This window comes from Atractosteus spatula, chromosome 7, assembly GCF_055471065.1.
Source record: "Atractosteus spatula isolate fAtrSpa1 chromosome 7, fAtrSpa1.hap1, whole genome shotgun sequence".
Lineage (NCBI taxonomy): Eukaryota > Metazoa > Chordata > Actinopteri > Semionotiformes > Lepisosteidae > Atractosteus > Atractosteus spatula.
Window position 1 is genome coordinate 42,374,298 of NC_142712.1, and position 25,610 is coordinate 42,399,907.

At 48.2% G+C, this 25,610-nt stretch overlaps 2 protein-coding genes across 3 annotated transcripts in view; one reads left to right on the top strand and one right to left on the bottom strand.

The window, feature by feature from the left end:
* The first annotated feature begins 700 nt into the window (after positions 1-700).
* ngrn (neugrin, neurite outgrowth associated) lies at positions 701-6,434 on the top strand. Of its 2 annotated transcripts, XM_088920473.1 has the most exons (4): positions 701-823; positions 1,644-1,937; positions 3,152-3,262; positions 4,374-6,434. In XM_088920473.1, the coding sequence occupies exons 2-4, from the start codon at positions 1,675-1,677 to the stop codon at positions 4,942-4,944; spliced, it is 945 nt and encodes a 314-aa protein (XP_088776599.1). In that variant the 5' UTR covers positions 701-823; positions 1,644-1,674; the 3' UTR covers positions 4,945-6,434. The 2 variants fall into 2 exon arrangements, with proteins under 2 accessions (XP_088776599.1, XP_088776600.1); XM_088920474.1 differs by lacking the exon at positions 701-823 and having other exon boundaries at positions 1,598-1,937.
* The window catches only part of LOC148831035 (sortilin-like), a 30,310-nt gene continuing 11,054 nt past the window's right edge, over positions 6,355-25,610 (bottom strand). The window contains exons 2-20 of the mRNA XM_088920472.1: positions 23,589-23,648; positions 22,991-23,064; positions 21,865-21,967; positions 20,918-21,079; positions 20,750-20,823; positions 20,087-20,136; positions 19,661-19,788; positions 19,197-19,341; positions 18,173-18,328; positions 17,591-17,697; positions 17,048-17,150; positions 16,567-16,735; positions 15,944-16,134; positions 15,436-15,625; positions 15,025-15,141; positions 14,627-14,735; positions 14,119-14,231; positions 13,239-13,365; positions 6,355-13,147 (exon numbers count right to left, since the gene is read on the bottom strand). Coding sequence (XP_088776598.1) covers positions 13,133-13,147; positions 13,239-13,365; positions 14,119-14,231; positions 14,627-14,735; positions 15,025-15,141; positions 15,436-15,625; positions 15,944-16,134; positions 16,567-16,735; positions 17,048-17,150; positions 17,591-17,697; positions 18,173-18,328; positions 19,197-19,341; positions 19,661-19,788; positions 20,087-20,136; positions 20,750-20,823; positions 20,918-21,079; positions 21,865-21,967; positions 22,991-23,064; positions 23,589-23,648 — 2,193 coding nt within the window. The 3' untranslated portion in view covers positions 6,355-13,132. The remainder of the gene's footprint in view (positions 13,148-13,238; positions 13,366-14,118; positions 14,232-14,626; positions 14,736-15,024; positions 15,142-15,435; positions 15,626-15,943; positions 16,135-16,566; positions 16,736-17,047; positions 17,151-17,590; positions 17,698-18,172; positions 18,329-19,196; positions 19,342-19,660; positions 19,789-20,086; positions 20,137-20,749; positions 20,824-20,917; positions 21,080-21,864; positions 21,968-22,990; positions 23,065-23,588; positions 23,649-25,610) is intronic.

Below are 25,610 nucleotides of genomic sequence, written 5' to 3' on the forward strand. Positions count from 1 at the left end.
TACCGCCGGCGAGCCGAGCGAGGCACCTGCGCTGTAACAGGCTCGTGGGGGAGGAGGCTGGTATGAATATATGATACAAGTAGACTGAAGCTTTAGGATATCGGTATTAATTTATTGTCCAAACACCTGAACCTCTCACTGTATTCCTAAAATAGGCCGTGCCGTCAATAAACCTTAGAATTTGAATTTTTAGCCACAACCCATGCAGCTCATATCAGTTTTTAGCTCAATCCAATTGAAAAACGTTATCCCACTTCTTTGTTTTGAAGTCCATCCGGGTGTTTCATGTTTTTTGTGTGTGCATGTTAGGGATGAAGGAGGTTAATACAGTTTTGTTCGGTTTCCTTGCAAGAAATATGAACGCACAAACCACCAGATATCCCTCTTATTAGACGCTTTTCATTAAAAAAATAAGAATACTGAATATAGTGTAAAACAATATAATCAGTACCTCCAGTTTGTGGATGTACGTTTGGAAAGTATTTTTTTAAAACGTAATCTAGTTATAACCATTCTTCTTTGGATCACCCCATATCTTCTTCAGATAAAAAGCCTATAGAATGCTTAGGGGTTTTCCATTTGTGAAGTGGGTCTATTAAGGCTCATTGCCTGTACTGTGCTCAAAATGGATGCGGCAGTTTGGAGGTGTCCGCCATGTTGAATTTGCTCCTCCCACCTCCCCGTCACAAAGCCTAGGAAAGGCAGTCGCACATCGCACAGGGTAAATGGTAGATTTATCCGTGAAGGCTGGATTAATCAACCGTCGTTCCTGATGAAAACGTGCGTTTGGCGTCTTTTCTTATGTTTACCAACTGCGTAGATGGTATGTATTTATAAAAACCTGGTATAGGCCCTTTATAACGCAAAATAAAAAAATTGCTTTGGTTACAGCTGCTTTCGCTCTGTAATGTCACACATAAGTACACACATATCAGAGTATTGTTGCTGCGGTGCTGTCGAAATGAGTTTTGCTTCCCGACTTAAAACTTCTTTAGCATTGGTGTAAAAATAGACATTTAAGGTTTATATTTTTGGTCAGCGAAAAATTGTGAAAACCCTATGATCTCCCTGATATCCTAGCAGGTACTGTTGTTGAAGAAGATGTGTCTGTAATCAACTCCGTTTCGGAAGAAATGACATTTTGGTCAACCCAGTTACTCAGAGGACACGCACGATTTCCATGTTTAAACAAAATGAACGAAGAGGAGAGAGTATATTACAATGACACAAATGTTTGCGAGATCAGCGCTGCTTTGCAATGAGGATTTGTTTGTCGGTGGCACGTTAACTAGTTTGTAGATCGTTAATTTTAGGGAACACTATTTCTGTCTTCCAGACGGCTCCCAGGTCCACTCGGCTTGCTTTCCAAACGAGTCTATGAGTTAGGCCCATGGGCCTTAATGGCCAGAAAAGGGACCTACCTACTACTTCTGTCGTGTTCTTTGTAAAACATCGTAATCCAATGTTTGACTAAAGAGGCTGCTGAAAACACCACGGTGAAAAACGTTTTATAACCATAACGAATAAAGAACTTTCAGAACCTAAATAATAAAAATCCTAATTTCTGTGTAAAAACATTTTAAATGGAAAATTTCAGCGGGTTTTAATTAAAGGGAAATGTCGCACCATTTTCTCCGATAAAGCTGGTAACTTCAGGAGCTGTCCAGCGGCGTCATGTTTCTCAGGGCTGTGTCCTCCCTGACGGGGCTCAGCAGGCCTGGCCGGGCCTCTGTCCTGCTGAAACGGGCCCCACCAGCCTTCGGGTTTCCAGAACCGGCCCCTGGTCTCGGGCAGTCCAGCCGGCAGGAGCGGTCGTGGGCCGGCAGGGTGTCGGGGGCGGAACCGGTCCCAAATCCTGACCGGAGGAGAAGGGACCGGGATCTGTTCCTGGAGGACGGCCCAGAGGACCTGGAGGATTTGGCGGGAGAAGTGGTCAGGTGAGAGGGCACACTCTTGTTTCCCCTTCGCACCCATGCGCCACGGACCAGACAGCCTCCTCTCGTTGGCAACCTTACCGGTTGTAATTCTGTTAGTCATTCTGCACGGCCTTGCACAGAGGTGAGCAGTGTTGTCTTGCAGCGCTGGGGCCCTGGCTCAATTCCTGGGGTGCTATTTGCATAGTGTTCGTTTGTTCTCCCCATGTTATTGTGGGTTTCCTCTGGGGGCCCTGGTTTCCTCCCACAGTCCTGAGACATACTGGAAGGTGAAGTGGCTTCTGGGAAGATTGGCTCTGGTGTGAGGGTGTGTGTTTGTGTGTGCCCTGCAATGTAGTGGCTCCGGCTTCCCCGTGATACTTGATTGGGTGAAGCAGGCAGAAAATGGATGGATGTTCTGATGTTGCAATTCGTCATATCTGGTTGATCGTATGTCTGAATGAAGGAAGGAAAGTTTCCCTACTTGTCCTTTAAGAGGCATCTTCCTGGCTGCCTGCAGCAGCAGTGACTGAGTTTTCTTTGTGTCCCTGATGGCATTGTCAGTAGTGACAAAGACAATTCATAATAATGATAATTCATTAAACTTATATAGCACTTTTCTGGATACTCCACTCAAAGCGCTTTACAGGTAATGGGGCATCCCCTCCACCACCAATGTGCAGCCCCACCTGGATGATGTGACAGCAGCCATAGTGCGCCAGAATGCTCACCACACACCAGCTATCAGTGGGGAGGAGAACAGAGTGATGAAGCCAGTTCATAGATGGGGATTATTAGGAAGCCAGGATTGGTAAAGGCCAATAGGAAATCTGGGCAGGATGCCTGGGTAACACTATCACTCTTTTTGTGAAACACAACCACAGAGAATCAGGACCTCTTATCTGAAGGATAGTGCTCTTTTTACAGTATAGTGACCCCACACAGACCACAGGGTGAGCGCCCCCTACTGGCCCCAGTAACACCTCTACCAGTGGCAACCTTAGTTTTTCCCAGGAGGTCTCCCATCCAGGTACTGGCTAGGATCACACCTGCTGAGCCTCATTGGGCTGCCAGTTGTGGGTTGCAGGGTGATATGGCTGCTGGTTGATTAAACAGGCTGCTGCTCTGTGGAGTCCTGGCCTCTGTCTGTGTGTTCCCAGTACTGCTCCACAGTCTCCAACATTCATCTGTAAAACTTGGAGGGATCCCGGAGGCACTTACACTCCTGTCTCCTGCAGTGCCGAACGGAGGAAACGGAAGGCGATGAAGCTCTGCAGGCTGGCGAAGCAGTTCTCCCCACCTGGCCCCCCAGAGAGGAGGCTGACCTGGGACGCCATGGAGCAGATCAGGTGAGTGGGCTCCAGTGGGCATGTGCACAGGACCCTCAGCAGACTGCCGGCAGCCAGATCCCTGCAGGCGTCTGCCGCAGCCCCCTGCCACGTTTCTCAGCAGGAAGGGAAGGCAGGAGGAAAACACTGCCGTAACTAATGATCCGATTTTCCACCGTCTAGGCCGATCAGAGACAAGGATCCTCGAGATTTACGGCATTTGTGTTACAACCAAAATAAATTTAAATTAAATATTAATTCCTACTTAAAAACGAGTTTTAAATTTAAAATGGGTGCATTGTTGCACAACGGCAGCATGTGTCCTTTTAAGAGAAAATAATTACGATCTTCATTTTTTGCTGACACCTAAAACAAGATACCTTAGAAACTGCAATTGTGCCTCCTATTTTCAGACACAAACAATAGATATACATTCAGGACAACAATAGAAATGCCTGTATAATCATGTACAATAAAATGTATTGCAGAAAATATATACTCAAATATGAAATAAGATTTTGTTTTGGATAATTAAGATCCAGCAGATAGCAGCATGATGTGTTGAAAAAGTCTAAAGTGACATTGGCTTGTTAAGGTTCTAATTGTCACTGCAGACTCCCTGCATGTCTGCCGTAGCCTAACGAGCGTGACTTCCAAACCTAAAAACAAGTCAGCTCTTCCCATGGAGGGCGGTAGGTAGATTAACATTTCTGAATGCGATAAGAGTTTCAGTTTCTAAGGTAATGAACTCACAGTATCTTGTTTAGCTGTTAAAACAAACTGAAGACTGTAATTATTTAGTCTTAAAAGGACACGAGTCGATGCCTCAAACAAGCCAGCTCTGCCATGTCTTTGAAGTTGAAAGTGCTGCGTCTTTCTGGAAATGGCAGAATGATATCCTCAGATCATATAGCTACTAATGACTGCGTGAAGGATGGGCTGAATAACTTCCTAGTTTTTCACCCATGTCCATATGTAAATATATTTGTGAAGTGCAATTTCTGTGGCCTTCTTCACCATGATCACAGCCACTGGTGTCTGAGCTTAGCAGCAGCTTGTCTTGTCTCACCTGGAATCCTAGCCCTCTACAGATTTGGCAGCAGGTCTGTTTCAGCTCCCTGTTTCCTCGCAGGTACCTGAACCGTGACGCTCCTGATGAGTGGACGGTGGGCCGGCTGGCCGAGGGGTTTGGTGTCAGTTCCGATGTCATCCATAGGGTGCTGAGGAGTAAGTTCATCCCTCCGCCAGAGAGGCAGCAGAAGCAAGATGCCAGGGTCTTTGCCAGAACGGGATGCCAGTCTCTCCTGGGCAGCGCCAAGCAAGATGCAAGGCTGGCCCAGGTGCCAGCCACGGCAGCAGCCATGTTGCCCCCAGGGGTGGGAGAGGTGCAGGCCGAGGGAGGCGGCTCCAGTTTGGCTGTAGGACAGGAAGCAACAGCGGTCCTCTTGGCCTCTCCCAGAGGAACTCTGGTTCCTCATGGCACAACCCGGCTGGGCGTCCCAGCCACTCAGGACCCCCCACCTCCGGGCAAGCTCTCCGAGAGCAGCCAGGACTTCACCCCAGAAGAGGAGGAGGGTGTGAGGGTCCTGGCAGACGAGGAGCTGGAAAAGCTCTTAGAAAACCATTCCCCTAAACCGCCGGAGGTGGTTCAAGTTGGGAGCGAGTTCTATGATGGTGAAGGTAACTTCCTGTACAGAATATGAGTGCTCTGTTCTCCGCTTTGGGGCAGAAGATGAGACTGCCACTGTCCTGCTAAACACAGCCTGAAGAAGTACCCAGCTCATCTGTGGGCTGCTGAGTGTGGTGTGCCTCCCAGATCCACAGCATAAGACAGCACCTCGGCGGACTGGTGTACGTCCAGGACAGGAAGAAATACATCTAGACGGCGGGGCTCGTGTGGGGAGAGGGGGCTGGGTGATGGTTATTTTTAGCAGCACACTACACTGTAGGATTACAGTCAAAAATGTCAGTTTTGAGCAAATTCCTCCCCCACCGAGTTATCACTATGTGACGATACCTGCCCGATTTAGAGTTAGATATTTCAAACTTTGCCTTTAAAGTTTAGCTCATACTTGTTTCCCTCATTAGTGAAATGCTTCTTGCTGATGAATTCGAGCCCCGTGTCTGTGTAACTGGCAGACTGTGGGTAACCAGCAGCCCCTGCTTTCCCTGGCTGCTCTGAATCAAGGGCGAGGAAACCTTGACATGTTTTTGTGTTTGCTGTTACCAGCCTGTGAGCTTTTCCAACGTCAGTCACTAAATTGAGCATCAGTTGACCCAAGTGTTGAAAATCTCCTCTGTAGTTAAGGATGAGCCAGATGAAAAAAAAAATAACAGGAGGGATGGGCTGTCTTCCCCTGCTCTAAATTTTCTACTGATTCAGGGCTGTAGGCGATGAGAGGGTTAATTTCCTTGTAATGCAGGGGAATTCAGATGTTGGCTTTGTTTCTGTCCCTTAGTGGCCACTTTTACTGCTTCTCCCAGTTCTTCAGGTGCTGGTACATTAAAGGAGATCTAATAAAACTGACCTTTCAGAGCCAGGACTGGCACAGGCCTGCCAGATGGTTGTTCTCCAAGGCCTGACTGGCTGAGCACCGAGTTGGAATGCCTTCACTGGAGACTGATAAGTCCAGGAATGGGAAAGCATAGATGACTGAGTGACATCCATCCATTAAGATAAGTACAATTTCTTGTAATTAGGAATGTCTTTTTTCACATACCCCAACTAGCTCCTCATAAGACACATAGACAGGGAGAGAAGCTTGGGGTCAGAGCGCAGGGTCAGCCCTTTCTACGGCACCCCTGCAGCAGTTGCGGTTAAGGGCCTTGCTCAGGGGCCCAACGGAGTAGGATTCCTCTACCGGACGTAGGATACAAACCGGCAACATTCCAGCCACAGAGCCACTGTTCCGCATTAAAATAGCTACAAATGAGCCTGTGTGTTTTGGAATGTTTTTTTTTTCAATAAAAAGCAGAGGCATAATCACTTTTGTTTTTATTGTCAATTTGAAAAGAAAAAACCTGCTTTGCAAAGAAAAGTACCAGTAATGTTTTTTGTAAACCAAACATTTTCAGATTTTTTTTTTAAATATACAGAAATAAACAGCCAGTCCAAAGGTAGAACAGTCATTTTATGTAGCCACCACATTGAACCCTATCTACACACAATTACAGAGAAAGAATGGAAAACAAAGTTTCCTGTCTTCATTACAGCTTTTCCATAGCTGGCACTTTTATCAGAAACCCAACCCAAACATCTTGAAATTCCATTCTCATCCACCCTCCGTCAGCCATGAATGAGGAAGAAGTAATAATGCAAAGATGAACAACTCCAGTACTTGAGGGATGGAATCCAGCAGGTTTTCCAAGTCTCTACAAAAAATCATCAACAGCTGAACTACTATGGGATCAGTTCAAGTTAACGTTAACAGGAAATCATTGAGATCACTGAAGAGTTTGTACAAACACCTACAGACCCCATCCCATGTCAGCACAGGAGCTGTGCACCTCTGGTATAATTATTCAAAAATGAATTATCTTTACTCTCAACAGACTCCAGGAAACAAAATGATTTATTAATAATTCCCCCTTCTCTGAAACCTCCCAAAGTGTGTATGTCCTCTACATCTGAAGTGTGGAACACGTTACTTAGATCACCGTTGTGGAGGGTGTGAGAAGCAGCATGTGAGGTTTGCTGAAAGCAGCGTTGTTCCCAAAGGAGGGCTGTGTGTCAGACTGAACCAGATCTGCACGCCTATGCAAGTTCCAGGAACTAAGTAATCGGAAGCAAGCAAGGGACAAAGACGCCAGCTTTGCAGCCATATCGATGAGGAGCTTGGTGCAGAACCTTCCACCTCGCTTCCTGCAAGGCGGTCATGATCTTCCCTGTTCCTCCACCCCCGAGATTCTGGGTACTTGGTATTTCTTTCGTAGTAGTCTAGGGCTGCCCATTACCGGTTTTTGTTCCCCCCGCCCTCCCAAATCCTATTTACCCATTGAAGCTCATCATTTGGGCAGGTTGAACACAATGCTGCTGGACTGTGGCCTTTGGGGACAGGAGCTGGGTGCATCTTTCCCCACCGAGGGATTCTTTCAGAGCCACAACAAGACCTTGGAGATGCCTTCTTCAATCAAACATGCCTTTTCAACTCCAGTACTACAGAAGAGCACACAGAGGCAAAAAAATATCCAAGTCCACGGAAATATGAAATCAGTTTTTGTCCCAAAAAAGGTCAGTTTGGAACAAATCAAATAAGCCACAGATCAACTGTTAGGGTATACTAGGTAATTGTGTCAGTTTTCATGTTCTTTAAGTCATTACTAAACCAGTTTTAACTGTTTTCATGGTCTACAGGACACAGGTATTTTTCACACAGGCACTTTTGCAAGGTGAGCTAAAGAAAACAAAATGAAGGACATTCACACGCTGACAGGCTGAGCCGATGCCATAATAGTGTAAGGGACACCGCGCCATCCTGCCTCTCTGAGTCTTCAGTGGGTACACGAGCCTGCATTCCCTGGGGCTGCCTGCCTGGCTTCGTGGGCTGGTGGGGTTTGAGCAGGCAGCCTTAAGCCCCTTCTGCCCGTTTGGCCACAAAAGAAACATTACTTTCATGCACGCGAGGCTGCAGAAGGTGTGTCCAGACCACAAAGGGTTTGACAGACGTTGAAACGCAACCCAGGCTCACAGGAGGCTGTGATCTACAAAGGCTGAGGACTCCCAGCCCCCAAGGCATGTGTGGGGAGGGTAGGACTGTCTGGAAAGCAGCAGTCATAACAAAAACACACGTTCCACCTCCTGGTTAACTTGGGTTCGAGATCATCCTCCAGCCGTTCAGACATAACAAGCACAGAAAGTGAAAAGAAAAAAAAAACAGCATGAAACACCATGAGACCCAGTTACAAAAGCTAGAGAATGTAATCAAAATGCTGAGTCTTTTAAAAAGCCTGCTTGCTCTCAAAGGAAGCTTGTTTGGAACTTAAGACTTGGATGCGAGAGGTCTGAGATGTAGTGTATTTGTGTCCGGATGGCATCCGTTGTTGTGCCCATCGCTCTACCAGGGAAGGCTCTTAGAACCACAGTACCTCAGCATGGCAGCTGGCAGAAGTCCACACCCATGATCCCCTAGAGCAGTGGTTCTCAAAGTTCTATGGTCCGCAGACCACTTACACCAGGTCACAGGAAATGCATAGGACCGCCTAAACCTACGTCCACTTCTTCCCCTGTATAAATCATCACCTATTAATGTACTAAAAACAACTAATATTGAATTAAATTTGATGAAAAGTACCAATATTTTTACCATCAAAGCTGCCTATTTTGCAAACCTTTTTATTACTTAAAAGGTTAACATGAAGAATGGAGCTGCTTTTGTTGAGCAATCAGATTCTAGTCTCATGTCCAGAAGCAGACGAAGACATCACATCAAGCACCCCTTCTGCTTCCTTGCACATCACATTTATCAAGCTGTTGGAATTAGAATTACAGCACCGCTGGTATGGTTCACACATTACCTCACTCGCATTTTCACTTCTATTCTGCATCTTACTCGCACTTGCGCTGTCGCTATTGTCGCTATATTTGCGTTTCAGAATCCCAGATTTGAGCCAGTGATCCATAATAACCCTTCTGCTTTGACTGCTTCTTTAAATTACACTTTGAACTTTCAAACTCAAAGAACAAAACGGTACGAACAATAATAAGTGCAACGGTCAAACCACACTCACATATCAAAACGTTAACAGCGTAACCACGCAATCATGACAACTAGTGATGTGCGGGTTGACTCGGGTTCAAAAAAAATATTTTAGATTGGGTTGGGCGGGTGTGGGTTGATATATGACCAAAAGCAAAATATTGCAGAAAACCGATCATTTGTATCTTAAATTAAAGTGATTTTAAGGTTTAAAACTGACGGTTTACCATTTTTAAGCCCCAATATGTTGCATCACAAGGCAAATTGGGAGAAAACGTAAGCAAACAGAACACAAGGTATTACAAAGAAAAAAATATAATGGCAACCTTGTTAGAGCAGATCAGGACACAACTCCAGAACAGCGAGATAAAAATAAAGAAGAGAGAGCGACAAAAGAGCCAGGTGGGAGACGTTTTTTCGAGCTAGTCAGCACAACGGGAAAAAAGCACAGGTTACGTTATCTGCATCGATTGTGAAGCACTTTACACAAACGACAGTCACAAGACTAGGCTACGTTAGTCTGTTTAAAACGAGGAATCTGGATATGCTGTTTCAATAAATGTTGATCAAATGAATGTTTGAATATCGTTCAGTGTAATTTCTAACGGAGCAGGTTCGGACCGGCTTCAGGGCAGTACTTTTAGCATTTTAAATTGACCAGTGCATCACTAACGACAATAGACTGCTGCACGGCGACAAGGATGTCACCAACAAACTGACTGTCTTGTTTTCAATGTGTGACCTCATTTCATTCGTGGTGCATAAAACACAAACACTGAAGCGATAGGCGCCGATGGGGAGAATGAAGAGGCGAGGTAGTCCGCCATAACTCAAGCTTCGTTAAAACACAAAGGCAACAGAAGGGTACAGCCAAGGAGAATGAATGGAAACTTTGCCCTTTCGGCAGACCCTCAAGCCAGCCAAGCCTATGACTAGGTTGGTGCTCGCCCCATTACTGACACACACAGTCCCCTTAACGGCTGGTGAAACCCTGATACCTAGAACCAACACACAAGTCCCTCTTTCCACTTTTTACAGCTAGCAGTTCTTAACAGTGCTCCTAGGGGAGCCCCTTCGTAGCGAGCACTACAATATTCTTTCCTCTGACTTAAACAGCATAGACTTGCTTTTTAAGAAAGATGATTAGGTCAGCCCGTGGACCACCTGGCGCACACTCCCAGACCACTGGTGGTCCGCAAACCACACTTTGAAAACCACTGCCCTAGAGGACTTGAACAGAACTGACAGCACCCCCTACTGCAAGGGAACAGCATACCAAACATTCTGTCATTTCTGTCTGTTGGTAGTTTCAGGTCATTACAGGTTTTTATTAGTGCTTCACACACAACCACAGAAGAGGAAAAAAAATCGGATTATGAAACTACTCCATATATCCTCGTGTTCCAGGTTTGTTAACTTATGAAAATCACGTTCCCTTCCACCAGTAATTTGAATCGTTATGGTCATTATTAAAACATGATTTGCATACAATGAAATCCTTTCTGCACCCTTAAGTACCTCAGTTGGAAGTTTTGACAATAGGCTGAGTGTTTTTGGCCCAAGTAGTATGTGTAATACATATTTATAACTACTACAGTCATAACTATTATATAAATGTGCATGTACTATAACCATACTCCAATAAAAAAGGCAAGGTATGTTTGTCATATTTATATCGTCCAACAGTTTCTTTAGACGCTTTTAAGTGATTAACATATACTAAGTGCAATAGCTTAAACCTCCCGCCTGCAACAATCCTCTGGCAAAAAGGGTTCCCGTCAGTGCTACAAATCTGACTAGAAATTTCACCTACCACGCATGTGCTCAGCCTCACCCATGTGACAGAAATAAGAATGGAAATAAGTCAAGAAGAGTTGTCTGCTGTGTCGACAGTCTTCCCAGAAGCACAACAGCAAGCTTCTATGTATGTCCCCTGTTCATACGTGTGCCAAACAGGAAGTTGTTCTTCCCAGGCAGTGATGAGCAGTTAATAGAGTACAACGCAGTGACAGTGCAGTACCAGTTGTTCTCACACAGGCCCTTTTAGTGTAACATTCTGTTGGATGGCACTACAGCTAGCCACTCTCTCTGCGTCGTTTCTCAAAGCAGGAGTTCTCTTAACAGCCAAACTAGGACAAATATTTTTAGAATATACAGTCAGGGCTACAGTTACTGTATGTTATTGTCCTCCCAGAAACATTAGGCTAGCATTTCCCCCCTTGTCCTGGATACCGCTTTATCTTCTGGTTTGCAATCCAACTGAGCTCCTGATCAGTTAAACGTATACCCATAATTAAATCAACAGACTGATTCAAGAGCTACCCTAACAAAGCTCAGTTGGAGCAAAACCAGGAGAGACAGGTCCACTCAAGGAACAAGACTGGGAAATGCTTCATCATGCTACAACATTCTGCCATCACAAAATCCTTATGAGGGGTGTAGAACAGATGTGACAAAAGAAAGACAAAGCTGTATTAAAATATGCCTCTCCACCATCCCACCAACATCATTGTCCAGTTTCCCTGCGGCATGTCTCTGACATGACATGGCTGCAAGCACCTGTTCTCCCACTGTCTGTGTGGTCCCAGCTTTTTACTTTAACTGTCCTGGTCTCCAGGTGCAGCATCTGAGCTTCTGGCTACATCAATGAGGGACAGTCAGTGATATGGCTCCAGTTAGCACTACCACCAGCGTCAAACCCGGCCGATTTATTACACATCAAACACACACAACATGAACTAAGAGTGCTGCTGGACTGAACGGTCCACACACGCACCACTATATATATATATCCTTTACAATTTTTATTGCTTAAGACTGTTTCTACCAACTCCACATTACTCTGGCATGTAAGGTCACCTTTGGGAGCGTAGCTATGTATCTCCATACATCTGAGAATTAAGCCTTAAACCCCCTAACCTTCAGCCTAGAGCCTACCCTGCGCTCGAGTGTACCCCGATACTGCAGTAGCAGTGTTTTCACCAATACGAATCTTTCTTTCGACACTCACGCCAGGCTTCGCTTTATTATTGCCCACTTATGACGTCGCCTGAAAGATGACAAAGATGGGATCCGTACCGCATGAGACAATACTTAAAAAAAGATAAAAAGTGCACACTCAGAAGGTACTGAGATCTTGTCCAGTAAAAATCGGTCAAAGTACAAAGTCAACTGGGCACACATTCTACTCCAAACCTATTTATTAACACTTGTCGACATCTCACGAGTCTTCTTCAGGATAATACCTTGACAAGCGTTAATAAAGTATTGTGGAGTAAAGTAATACCTAGTGCATACGGACAAATTAAAAAGAAATAAAATGAGTAAGAGATTTCGGTTTTCAAAAACTCAATTTGTGACTATATTTTTAAATGCATTCAAAATGTGGCTCTTCACAGCAACAATTTATCCATGGGGTGAGCTAAAACAACCCATTTATCATAATGCATTTTATTACTCCTTTAAGAAACGATGCGGAACGTGGATTCACATTCCTGGCACTGCAGAAAATTACACAAAATCAGTACCCCAAAAGTTATCTACTAAGGTGGTGAAAGCATGTGATTTCTCAGGTGTGGGGGTGAATGCTCACCCCAGAGGTTGCTTATGAGGGTTCATTTACCCTCCGTCATGTCTGTTTTGATGCAGAGAAAAAAAACTGTAGCATAACAGGAAAGCTACAATTATCTAGCCTCACCACAATGGATCCCCCAAGAAGCTGTTTGATTCACCCGAGCAGGGGGTCGTCTCCCTGCAAGCACACCGCTGCCAGTCCCAGCAGGGCCAGCCTTCATGCCTCTCCAGAGGAGAGACATGTCCGTCCATCTGTCTGTCCCTCCTGGGTCCTTGACCTGCAGCAGCATCCCTCCCCCATTGTCACAGAGTCCAAGGTAATAGCAGGAAAAGCAAACAAAGAAATGGAAAGCTGCAAGCAAATAAAACAAACTTTCCTTTTATACTGTATACTAAACGGAGATCCCACACCACCTGCTGAGCCTCCTGACTGTGCGACTGTGTTCGGGAACGCCGTGTGGCTGTATCTGGAGACAAGGGTGGGGGGGGAAGAAGGGGGTCTTTGGTCTACTGGAGCAGAAGGACTTCCCGGTCAGGCTCAGAGACAGACAGTCAGACAGATAGTGAGCTGAGGCAGGGCTTAGCTGTCCACTACAGTGGCCTCAGGGCCCCCCTCCACTCTTTACTCTAGTAGGTCCTGCAAAAAAACAAAACAACAAACAACCCATCAGTTCAATTATTTTTCTTTTCATACAGTGAAAATGTGGGGGAGCTGCCAAACACCATACCTCATCTGAGTCGTCGTGATAGTCCCTCTTGCCCGTCTCGGCCACGTGGGCGTCCAGCTCGTCCACACCTTCAATGCCATTGGCCTCAGCATGCTGCCGCAGGATGGAGTATCTGTGCACCAGGAACCTGCCGAGCACAGCCCAGATCACACGTGAGCACAGCCTGGACACACCAGGCTTCTCCATCTAACACCTTGCAGGTGTTGCAAGATGCAAGATGAAAGGCCCTGCTTTGCACAAATTGCAAAGGATGACAAGGATAATAAAAGACTGGGAGACTCCTGATGTAGTGCCCATCCATAAAAAGAATACCTAAACTAAACAAGTAATTATAGACCAATAAATCTGATTTCTCCTGCATGTTACATTATGGCTACAACAATCAGATCTAAATTAGGGTATCACCTGTACAGAGGAGGGATTCTATAAAATAAAGGACAGACATAGCTTAAAGTCAATCTTAACCCTTTCTTTGTACTGTGCCTAATCTAATCTAATCTCTCAAAGTCCATCTAGTTAAATGAAGCTGAAGGTGAACCCGAGAACACACTTGAGTTTTCACCCCCCAGTGAAGAAGGGGTTAATGGTAAAGAGAAACTGCTCGAGAGCTAGAGGAGCTCGCCTGGTGTTGCAGCAAAGGGGTTTGACACCACAGGACGAGACAAACGCGTCAGCGTTTCTATGAGGACAAACACTCTCTGTATCGTGGGAAACAGAAAACACATGATTCCTCTTGAGAATTATCTAGGCTGCTCCAAAAGACTCGAACCCTTGCCAGCATCGGCATCCTCCTGGAGCAGACAAGGAGGCGAGATGCATAAACGGCAGCAAGGTATGACATGGCACAGCACGCCCCCCCCACCGCCAGCGCAACACTCACCTCCCACCACAGACGTATTTCTTGATGAACAGCACCCCTGCCACCACACTGACCAGCAGGATGGCGATGACTGCGGCCACTATGGGCGCCGAGCTGAAGGACGGAGCTGCTGTCTGGGACGGAGAGAGAACAAGCGGAAGATAAGTGAATGCACGGAGGAAAAAGTAGTCGAAACGTCACAGTAGAAATAACAGGCCCCTCTTCTCCCAAATCAACACGCACACTCTTAACTCCACAACTCTCTCCACCAAACACAGAACAGCGACAGGGCTGGGAGAGTGCTGGGAATGTTGCAGGTGTTACCACTGTAAAAATAACATGGTTTACAGGATCCACCCGAGGACAAGCTCTGGGACCGAAACTGGCAGGAACATGGTCCACTGTTGGGCAGTATAGTGCTGTTTCCCAATGTAGCTGACAGCTCCACTGTGCACAGAGCCCACAGTCCCTCAATCCCAACGTTAAGGCAGGCTGCGCTACGGCCCTTGCTTTGGCGCACAGTGCTCACCAGCTGCTCCGGCCCCAGAAGATTACTGACGCAGTTCTTGCTGAGGTCTATCACCTTCCTCTGGGGCAGAGTCCCACCTTCACACTTGTCCCCAGGGATCTTCCGGTATCTAGGACAACAAAGGGGAGAGGTTCCACAGCTGTCCTGCTTTCTGGAATCCTAAAGGACTATGCTGAGATTGGCCATTCAACACCTGCCCAGGCCACTGGAACACAGCCACCAGCAGGTCATGTCCAACTCTCAACAGTGTCCATCCACTACTCTCATTGATGATCTCTGGGGGCTGATTAGGGCATTACGCCCACACGCACACACACGCACGCTACAGGCTAAGCTAGAGAGGCCGATAAGGGCGTTACACATGCTACAGGCTGAGCGAGTAGGGTGTGCATTTTTACCCGCTTGTCTGAAGCTGCTCCTGTTTCCCATGCAGGCAGAACTCCAGCACCTGGCCCTTGAGGTCTGGCTCCTCCAGGCACTCGGAGCTGTTCTCTGGACGGTAGTATCCGAAGTCACTGCAGGAAATCAGCCAGACACTCAGTTAGCAAGGTGTTTAGCACAAACTTGTCTTCACTGGCACCTGACCCGACACCCATTTGTGTCGGTGCCAGCCATAATGCCCACAAATCTGCTGAGAACTCCACACCCTCACACCCTCACACAGCTGAGCTGGGGGGACTGATCAGGGCATTATTAGGGCAGCAAGAGTGCTGCCCCATTCTGTGGTCCTCATTTTCTGCTGGTTGCCAGTGAATTCAAAGCAGAGGGTACGTTTGCCCAGAGTGCCTAGTCAGAAAGTGGGCTCGTACCACTGGAAGTCGTCCAGCGTGCAGGGACAGGGGGTGGGCTGCTTGTTGATGACATAGTCGCGGCCATTCCAGCACACAGAGTCCTTGCGGAGCCGCAGGAACTTCTCCTTGTAGCCCAGCATGCAGCCATCGTTGGGGTCGCTGAGGTCGTCCGAGTGCGCGAGCCACTCCACGTAATCTTTCTCGCCACCTGCAGGGGCGGACAGACGAGAACGTCAAAGTCTGGCCACACGTTCGTGCGTACAAAGTAAAAAGAAAAACTTTTTTTTTGGAAAAATAATCAAAGAATAAGAGGAATACAGCCAAGTTAGCCATCCTCCAAGTGGCCAAGACACTGCTTGTGAATCACGCAGTTATAAGACATTCAGATCCAACAACCAGGTGCTGGATGGAGCAAAACTCCTCTGGATCGGATTCTGGGATCCCCAAAATCTCAGAACTGAAAACCCCCTATTTAGTGTCAACTTCTTTCTCCCTCTAACCCCACCCCTGGGCCCGGAAGACTCACAGTCCCGTGTCAGCAGATCGTTGAAGTCGATGGTGATGGAGACCCAGTACTGGCTCAGCAGTGACTCCCGGTAGCCCCAGATGCTGACGTTCATAGAGCGCGCCCCCGGCTCGGACGCCAGGCCAGTGAAGTAGAGCGAGGAGTTGGTGAAGGTGTAGTTGTGCCAGCACTGGCCCTCGTCTGTGGAAAACCTGCAGCGTGAACACACACACACATGGGACGAAACGAGAAACGTATCAGTCCTCTCGTAGAGCGACCCCTCGTCACACTGCAGTTTCAAGGTCTTCCCCGTCAGATCTCGTTCAACAGCACACACCCGTGACAAGGAAGAAAGTACCACACTGTTACTGGAATCAGAGTCACACACAGATAAAGGGGATGCTCTGCTGACCGCACTTACAGTATCTAGGTACACCAGAACACAGAAACCAAAATAAAGAAGGCCAAGCAGGCAGTGCCGCAGTTTCTTACCCATCTTGCCCACCCCTGCCCACCCTTGCCCAGGCACTGAAACAGGCGACATGTGGAGGCACCTATTACAGTACCAGTATCAGTGCCAGCAGCAACGTCGGCGATGCTGATGGCATCAGAGCCCGTCTGGGCAGTTAGCAAACCAGACTCACTTTATCGTGTTGATGGGCTGGCTCGTGTGCTCGACAGCCACCAGCAAGCCCCCCGAGTCCAGGATGGCGTAGTGGTGGGGCCCGTTCAGCGCGCGGATCCAAGAGTAACCCCCGTCGTCGGACACATACACGTCAGGGCTCATCACCGAGATGGCATCCCCAACGCTCCCTGGAGGGGCGAGAGAGGGGGTGAGCGGCCGTGACAGAGCCGCGTGCAGAACGACAGTCGCAGCAGTGCACACTAATGTACAACAACTCCAGTTCCATTACTAGCAGGCAAAAATAAGGCTCCATATTAAACCATAAATCAATTAGTCAAACATTAATTCTGGATCTAATTGAACCAATAAACTAATAAAGACACGAAGCAGAAGACCGAGTCCCTTGGAGACCCAAGAGAAAGCAAGCTGCCTTGAACGCAACTACAGCTGGACAAAGGGTGCCCAGCTAGAGCCGGGGGCAGGGGAACAGCGGCAGGTACCATGTGCGATGATCAGCCCCACGGCGTTGGGCTCCGACAGAGGCAGCATGGGAACGTTCAGCTTCTGAGAGATGCTGTAGGAGGCATGGATGTGAAGGCTGCACTGTAGACAGAAAAACACACGAGTAAACCCGTCAAGCTCTGGCTGCATCGCACTGCATTCCTGACCTGGGATCTGAGGGGTTGGGCTTTACCTCCACGGTTTCTTAGGAAAATCAGTCATATAGAGAAAGGGCACAGGTATAAATAACTTCAAATAAAAATACCCAATCAACTCAACTACTGACTTTCAACGAGAACACTAAGCCAGTGCTACTACCACCAAAGGCCTGGAAAGACACAGCCCTGTAGGTCTTACAGATTAAATCAGAACTAACTCCTCAACTGAAAAAGACAGCAGAACACAAGAGCGAGGTGCTTTAAGCCAGTCGCGTCAATCCAGAAGTCTGCTCCTTCATTCCAGGCCCAGGAGTACATCAGGACCGCCCCCCTGCCCCTCCTCCCTCTGCCGTGAGCTGGGGACAGGTCACCCGGGGCCCTTACCATCTCTCGGTTCTTGGCGGTGGAATCGCACTCGCTGTTCGCCGGTTTCTGGAGGGGTTTCCACTCCCCGCCCTGGTCGAAGGAGATGACCGTCTGCACCGAGCCGTCTGAAACACAACAGGGACGCACACGCGGTCAGGGGTGGAGGCACGGGCTGCTACCAGCACTCCAGGGCAGAATAAAGAGTAATTGATGATCCTCTTGTCAAACAGGGGGGAACCTGGAGACATTTTCTGCCCTTTTCTTCTGCACTGGGAGTACCCTACCTCACATACACCTCATTTCCTGTATACCTCGCATGTTTGGTCCCTCACACTAACCTTCATGTCTGCCGTCTGGAGCCCAGAGCCTTCAGGTTTTATTCCCAAGCATACCTCATCATGCACCAGGAGGCTTTCAATATATTTAACGCTTAAAATGCTGCCAATTTCCAGCTTTAGGAACATGTTACAACAGTGTTAGAAATAACATATAAAAGCGTGCAGTGACGAACAAAACCTATAGATCACCAGGCTCCTCCTGGCATGGGTTCGAAAAGCAGTAAGGTATTCTCTGCTCCCTCTGCGGAGCCCTGCCGCCTACCCTTGGCCAGGACGCTGGTCATGTAGACCCCCCTCAGCGAGGTGACGTTGGTGAAGTCCGTGTCGCCCCCTGTGGTGGTGTAGAGGTGGCGCTCCAGGGACTTGGAGTAGATGGTGCCGCGGTCATCGGAGACGAAGACGGTGCCGACGCCCGTGTCTGCGAGCATCAGGATAGGTGGGGGTGGGAGCACAGGTCAAAAATGAAAATGAAAAAGCGTCATTTGTACTCTAGCTCAAGTGTCTGAATGTTCAGTGAACTCAGTCGCTTTAAATGTGACCTGCTCTCCCAAATTCATGCTCTTTGGAGTATTTTTACCTTATGGGGAAGGCACAAAACTTAGCCAAAGCCAATTTAACACTTTTGAGTAAACCCAGGATACTGGTAGCCTCAAATCACAGAGACGGAAACCTGATAGGTCTCGTGTCTGGCTTGCCGTGGTTTGATGATATATGTAGACTTCATTTCAATTCCAGTTCCCTAGTTCTTAGTTTAGAGGCTGTTAACAAATAAATAATACCTCCAGCAGCTCTTCCAGTGAGCAAACCACGAGCATGCTCAATTTGATTTAATTTTACGGACACAATGCTCACAGGGGCGTGATCTGAATTTAGCCCTAACCATGTTGCCAAAGGCAACAGAACTTTCCCCAGAGAACTGAGCTGCGCTGCTCCAGCTCATCGGCATGAACACTGAAGCTGCTCAGCACAGGCCCCTCTAACCTTTACGGCAGAGACAACCACAGAAAAAAAAAAGACAGCCTGACTTTTATTTGACCCTCGAAGCACAGCTGCTCCATATGGCTTTATACCAGCGACAGAGAAAGAATACTGCTCAAGAGCAGGTGAACTCTGTGCCTGGTCACTACTAAAATAAACAGAAATTTCACACCCTTTGAAAACGGCAAGATTGCTTCCAATTTCCATTCTTTATCAAGTTACTCTACTCTCACTGCATAACCATCATTCCAGGATGCAAAACGCTCATGCCAGTGCTGGAGAATTTCGCACCCGAGTTCCTCTCTCACCTCCCGGCTCGTCCACGTGCATGAAGACCATGTCGTCGCCGGCAGCCAGGATGGAGTAGAACTGCTCGTGGCTGACGTGGGGCAGCTGGGCCATGTTCCAGGTCTCGCCCCAGTCCGTCGACACGTGGATCATCCTGAGGGTCCCCTGCACGGCACACACAGCCCGTCGGCGTTCACACATACTGACCACAATGCCAGGGCAGGGGCAGGGGCCAGAGCACCACACAACTGTGCATGTTGTCAATGCGCACACCGCGACGCCACACACAACCCAAGTGCAGGAGCACTGCACAGCTGCGCACGCTGTCCCCACATGTACCACCACAGAGCATCACAAATCCACACCAGAAGCACAGCAGAACAGCAATCTGCACTCTGAATCCGGCACCAGAGTGTCAGGACTCCAACAGAGCCGGGTCACAGTGTGCCCAACGAGCTGCCCAAGGAGGGAGCGGTCATCCCACCTTTCTGGTCATGACCGAAGCGAAGACAAAGCGGCCCCCCAGGCCGAACGAGTAGATCTTGGTGCCGATGGTCTTGAAGGTCCTCCCGAAATCTGTTGTCTTCTTCAGCTCCAGTGAGCCCCGGTCAACTGGCAATACAAAGGCCATACGGCAGATCTTTAGTCTGTCTCATTAAAAAAAAAAGAGAAAACTGTAAAGTTTAAAATCTTTCGCTTTTGTATAAAATCAGCTTAAAACAAAATAGGCAGTTGGTCTGTGAGTGGATGGCAGCAGTTACAGTGACAAGTTGTAAGGTAGTTTATCCTTGCGCATCCAATATTCAACACAATAAATCACGAACAGGAGGCAGGATGTGAGGGAAGACAGGCTGCTGCTGTGTGAGCAGGCCCTGGTGTCTTTCACGGTTGTCGTGGCGACATGACTCACAGCAGGATCCGTTGGGGCTGGTGGTGAAGAAGATGTTGTTCTCTGGACCCCTGGAACCAGAGGGACATAGGTCACAGAGAGGTTATGCCACAGCCCTCCAGCGCTTAACATTCATCCATACCTCTCTAATGGCATTGTGCAACACTTTAGAAGCAGAACCAGGACAAAGCTGCAGTTAACCAGACTCACTATGATTACAGAAGTAGATTTTACACGACAAAAGTTGCCAACTAGGCAGAAAAAACAATATTCCCCCCCCCCCCATCATCTATTATGCTAAACCAGGCAATTTCAACAATCAACGATTTGATTTTTACCTCCTGATACTGTGACCAAGGATTTACATGTCTAAATCGGTCAGGTAGGCACATTTCAAAAAGCAGGGAAGGCGAACCCTGCGGTGCACGAGAACTACAACGTCCTCTGAAACCTCACGGATCCCTGAAGGTCAGACAGACCGCACTCCCGCACTGCGGCAGCTGTGAAGACACACTTGCTCAGCGAGGACTTCCCCGCTTGTCCCCACATCCTCGGTTATTCCAGAACGGAAAAACACCGCCAGGCTGCTTCTCGCGGCTTTCGGGAAAAAACATGAAAAGCGGATGCAACAGCTGGCACAGTGCTCTCGGCTCAAAACTGGGGCCAGACCGGTGGGCTCTTTACCATTTCACCAGGCAGACGGTCCCGTGAACGTTCCTCCAGGTCTCCCCGAAGTCTTCGGAAAGCCACAGGTCATTCTGGAAAGCAAAGCGAGAACAGCTGGGTGAGGCGGGGCGCCAGGGAACCCCGCTGGGCCTGCTGCGCTCGCCCCCACATGGCACTGCCCCTCACCTTGATGCTGATGACCAGCAGCACGCTGGCGTTCCAAGGGTTGTAAGAGATCTGCGTCAGTGGGAGGAATGGCACGTCTGTGCGGGAGAACTTGTTCCCGAAATCCACTGAGCGGAAAATCCTGGATCCTTTGCTTCCCGATACTTCTCCTGTGAGAATGACCTGGAGGGGAGCAGAAACAGACAAGACAAGAGTGTTACAATATAGCTGCTGAGGAATTACGAATCTTCCATCCATCCATTTTCTAACTGCTTCATCCAAATCAGGGTCAAAGGAGAGCCAGAGCCTGTCCCAGCAAGCTACGGGCCCAAGTCAGGGTACACTCTGGACAGGACGCCACTACTAGTACGTCTTTGGACGGTGGAAGGAAACTGGAGCACCCGAGGAAACCCACAAGAACACGGGGAGAACATACAAACTCCACACAGACAGCACACCAGATCCACAACTGAAGCCAGGCCCCAGTGCTGCGAGGCAGCAATGCTAATCATGCCACTAAATATTATATATTACGGTAATCAAATATATCACAGAAGTGATCCAATCCACCTAAAATATTAAAAAAGACCTGAAAGCAGTAGCAGACCAGGCCTTTTCTTCACTATTCTCTTCTGTGGGTAAGACAGCTGATGTACGTAACCTCATCAGAAACCTGGTTGTTGATGCACATACCTCTGGTGCATGACTGAAAGTAACAGCAGACCTGTTTAATGAGTTTTATTTCACTCAAGGCTCTCAATTTCACTAATGATGACAATAATAACAGGATAGTAATAACAGTCATGTCAGTAACAGTAACAAAAGAACCTGTAATAGAGGCAGCGACGGTCATAATTATTTTAAGACAAAGTTTAATCGTGCATAATCCACATCAAACATGTCTGATTCAAATGCTCACTCCAAAACCAACGCACCCCCCCCACACACACACACAGGCCTCAACCAACCTTCCCAGAGTTCTCTGGGCCAATGGCGATGCCGAACTCAGTTCGGATGAAGGTGTTGTTAATGAGTCCCGTCACATCCTGAAACGTCTTCCCATAATTCTCACTGAAACACACAAAGAGAGAGAGGCATGTCATCGCGGAGAGCGGCCACACCGAAGAGGAAAAAAAAAGATTCACAACCCTTTCTTTGGTTCACATGTTACTAGGTTTTAACATTAACATGTTAAACAGGTAAGGGGGAAACGTTTCATGAGGGTCTGGAGATCAATATACAGAGAGGGAGAGACCTATTCAGTCAGGGCTAGGAGTACAGTGACAATACCACACTGCACCTAGGAAGGATAAGTAATGGGCTTTCATTCATGGTTTAAAAATATTCAGCATTGCATGTAGGCTTACATTTGTACTGAATACCCCGGGGGAAGGTAAAGGTAGAAAGGGAGCGTTGCGGTCTCTGAAAACGGCATCATGCAGTCCTTGCACAGCCTTGTTTTTAATTAGCAGTAATTGAGGATAATGACATCTTCTCTTGCCAGACAGATGCAGGCTGGGTGAGAAACTGTGGCTCCATAACCACCCCCCGCTTTGTCATTACACCACCCAGTTAACAGCACCTTTTCATTCACTGTGCTTTACTGTAGCCCACTGCAGTAAACCTCCACAGATCATCTCGATCAGAGCGCGAGACAAGGGCTTCATAATTATGAACAGACACTCCTACAACAAAACTGGCTCGAGCTGCGAGCCCAGAGCCCCCAAGTCACAGACTCATCTCTAGCTCTCTGGCTCAAGCAGGTGGATAAGACTATTCCCATACGGAATCTCCTACAGGAATCCAAGGTCTGCAGATCCTGCGTCAGTGGTGTCACGTGCTCCTGCTGAAAAACCTACTGTATCCAGAAGTGAGCTGCATAAGAAAAATATTCTCTACAAGGCCTGTAGCAGGACTAATAATGTTGTGTCTGTTTCTGGTATGGATCATCGTCTACAGTTTCCCCTCAAAATTCAGCAATCAGTTCTGGATGCTGTGCCAGTGGGCCTGCTGGAAGCGTGCCATCCAGGGGTATGCTTTTCCAGGGAGGGGATGGAGCTTCTCGCTCCGACCACATAGATGGGCAACACTCACCTCCTGTACAACTTCGACTGGCCGAACCTCACCAGGAAGAAGGGCACCTGGAAAGTGGTCAGTGCCAGCACCACCTAGACATACCGGGACAGGTAGAGGAGGAAAAGGTGAAATCAAATCGATTGGCAGGATATCGTACCCTTGCAACACACCAGCTGAGAAGTGCTGGAGTGATGTTGGGAGACAGAGGCCATGTCAAGACGGCAGAAAGACAGGAAGACGGTCTGGACATCAGAGATCCCGGCGCCAGACAGTGCTCTTCAGGACTGGAGCTCTGTTTCAATGCTACATACAGCTCCAACTAAAGTAATTGCTGTAGAAAGAAAAATGCACCTGTACTGTTTACAGTCCAGTGCTGGCCAGGCCCAGCTCTGATGAGATCAGGCTACAAGGTGCCAATCCTGCAGTAGAATGTACATCTACAGCCTGCAATTAAGAAGTGTTTCAATTCAATATTAAAGACCTGTGCTTACTGGTTTATTGCCCAGTTGTCCACTGAAAAACACTGGCCTATCCCTGTGGCACCCAGCCTGGCCTGACTGGTCTCACACAGCCCTGTTTACTGAAAATAAAGGGGAGGACAGGAGGAAGTACTCACCCCAGTGCCGTCCCCCACCCAGGCCAGGGACACGGAGCCGCTCAGGTCATTGAAGATGTACTGTGAAGAGAAAACATAGTTACGACCAGCATGAAAACTCCAGGCTCCTCCTTAAAGCCAAGGCCCAGTTTCTCTTCATGCAAAACTACACAGCTTGGCATGGAGACTGGAGCACTCCTTATCTAACGGTTCATTCTGTTTCTTTTTAACAAGTTTATCTCATTTTTTGGGAGGTAACACAAACACAAAATCCACACAAAGCGCTGTGACCTCTTTCTGCTTTCAAGCGATATAAAGGTGAGGGGTCTCCACCATTTCCACACTTTGGAGCTACACCAGGCTTTTTAGCTCTTCCACAGCTCCCTGGCACATTCTGATAGCACAACAGTTTTAAGTCTTCTGGACTTACAGTCCAGAGAGGAAAGGGGGTTTAGAAGATGCCGCAGTTCTCCAGCTTGTGGGAAGAGCTGCTGATCTCCTTGCTGACAGAATCTATTATTAAACCACTGGGGTTCGCTTGCAGGATGGCAGGTGGAGGAATCCGGCCCCTGCTGGTGTCTGAAGGGTATAATTACCAGCAGCAATGAGGTCAGCTCGGCAAAACAGCCAGCTATGTCAAGACATACCTCGGGCTCAAACCACTGATTCCGAGCACTGGCCTGTCGTACGTCTACAGCAGGCTCGTAATACAGTACCAAAACATAACACCCTGATAGTTTTCACAAACTTGTCATAGAGAGTGACGAACGGTAAAGGGCAATCCGATTCCCTGACTGTTGTGGAGACCAGGTACAGCACACTGGCACGGGACTGATCTTTTACCGAGCGATAATGGGGTGCGCAGAGGCTGTGACAGTAAGGAAAAACCCTCCTTCGCTGGCATCTGGCTCATTCCTGCCTGTGCAAAGGGCTGCTGGAGCAGGTATTGCTTCACAGACCTGGAAACACTCGTCTGTGACTCCAGTCCACACCCCTGGTTCAAACGGAGGGGGCGGGGGGGGGTGAATAGTGCATGGCTGCTCTCTGCCCTGTCTGTAACATGCATTTACCTCTCACTCTCCAAACACAACGCCCACTTCTCTTCCCAGACAAATGGACGCTCCAGCGAATGGCGAACTAGAGCGCACTTATCACAGCCTCTCCCACACATCACACGAGCATCACAACCCGAGGGCCTCCACCGCTTCTCACAGCCTCCCCGTCTCAGCCCAGCCCAGGGCAACCTGGCAGGGGGACAGCAGGAGTCAGCGCTCTCAGCCGTGAGAAGTAACATGTACACCAAGAGCAATATGAGCATTTTTACAAAAATAGAGGGATAGCTCATGTTTTCCCTTTCAAATGAAATTCACTCTTTTTTCCTCCCCAAACTCCTGCATTTCAGATTTTCACACAGTGATGTGTTGTAAGGTTACGGCTCTGGCTTTGAATCGGAATCCATAGAATGTGCGGAAAAGCATCCTGAATGGGAAACTGAATGGGAATCCTGGGAACACAGGGCACAGGGCAGGGGGTGGCCTGGGCCTGTGCAGGTGGTCTTTCTGCAGACGCTGGAGGGCATGACCCAAACGCGTCAGCCCGCAGAAACCCAGGCCTCGCATGGAGCATAGAGAGGAAGCGCAGAAGGACTGGAGCTCCAGGAGGAAATGTAGAAGGCTTTCAAATCCATCACCTCCTTAACGCCTCTTTTTTCGCTCTGCCCTTCCTCCATCTCCGAGTGCCCAGCGTGCCCACATAAAGAGCAACACCTGCTCCTTGGCACTGTGCAGCTCCACGGGAGAGAAATCCCAGCGGGCGAAGACCCAGCAGTCTCCTTCCCCTGCAAGAACACTCTGCTCCAGCGATCCGCACCAGCCCCACAAAGTGGATGATGGTTACCTGCGAGGCCAAACTGGGGCGATTAAATGCAGAAAAAGCCAAAGCAGTGAGTGGAGCTCCAGATTCTGCTAGCCTAGCGCCCTTGACTGCAACAAAGTGCTGTTTGGAGACCTGTTCTCATTTTCAATATCTTTCTGTCCTCTAAAT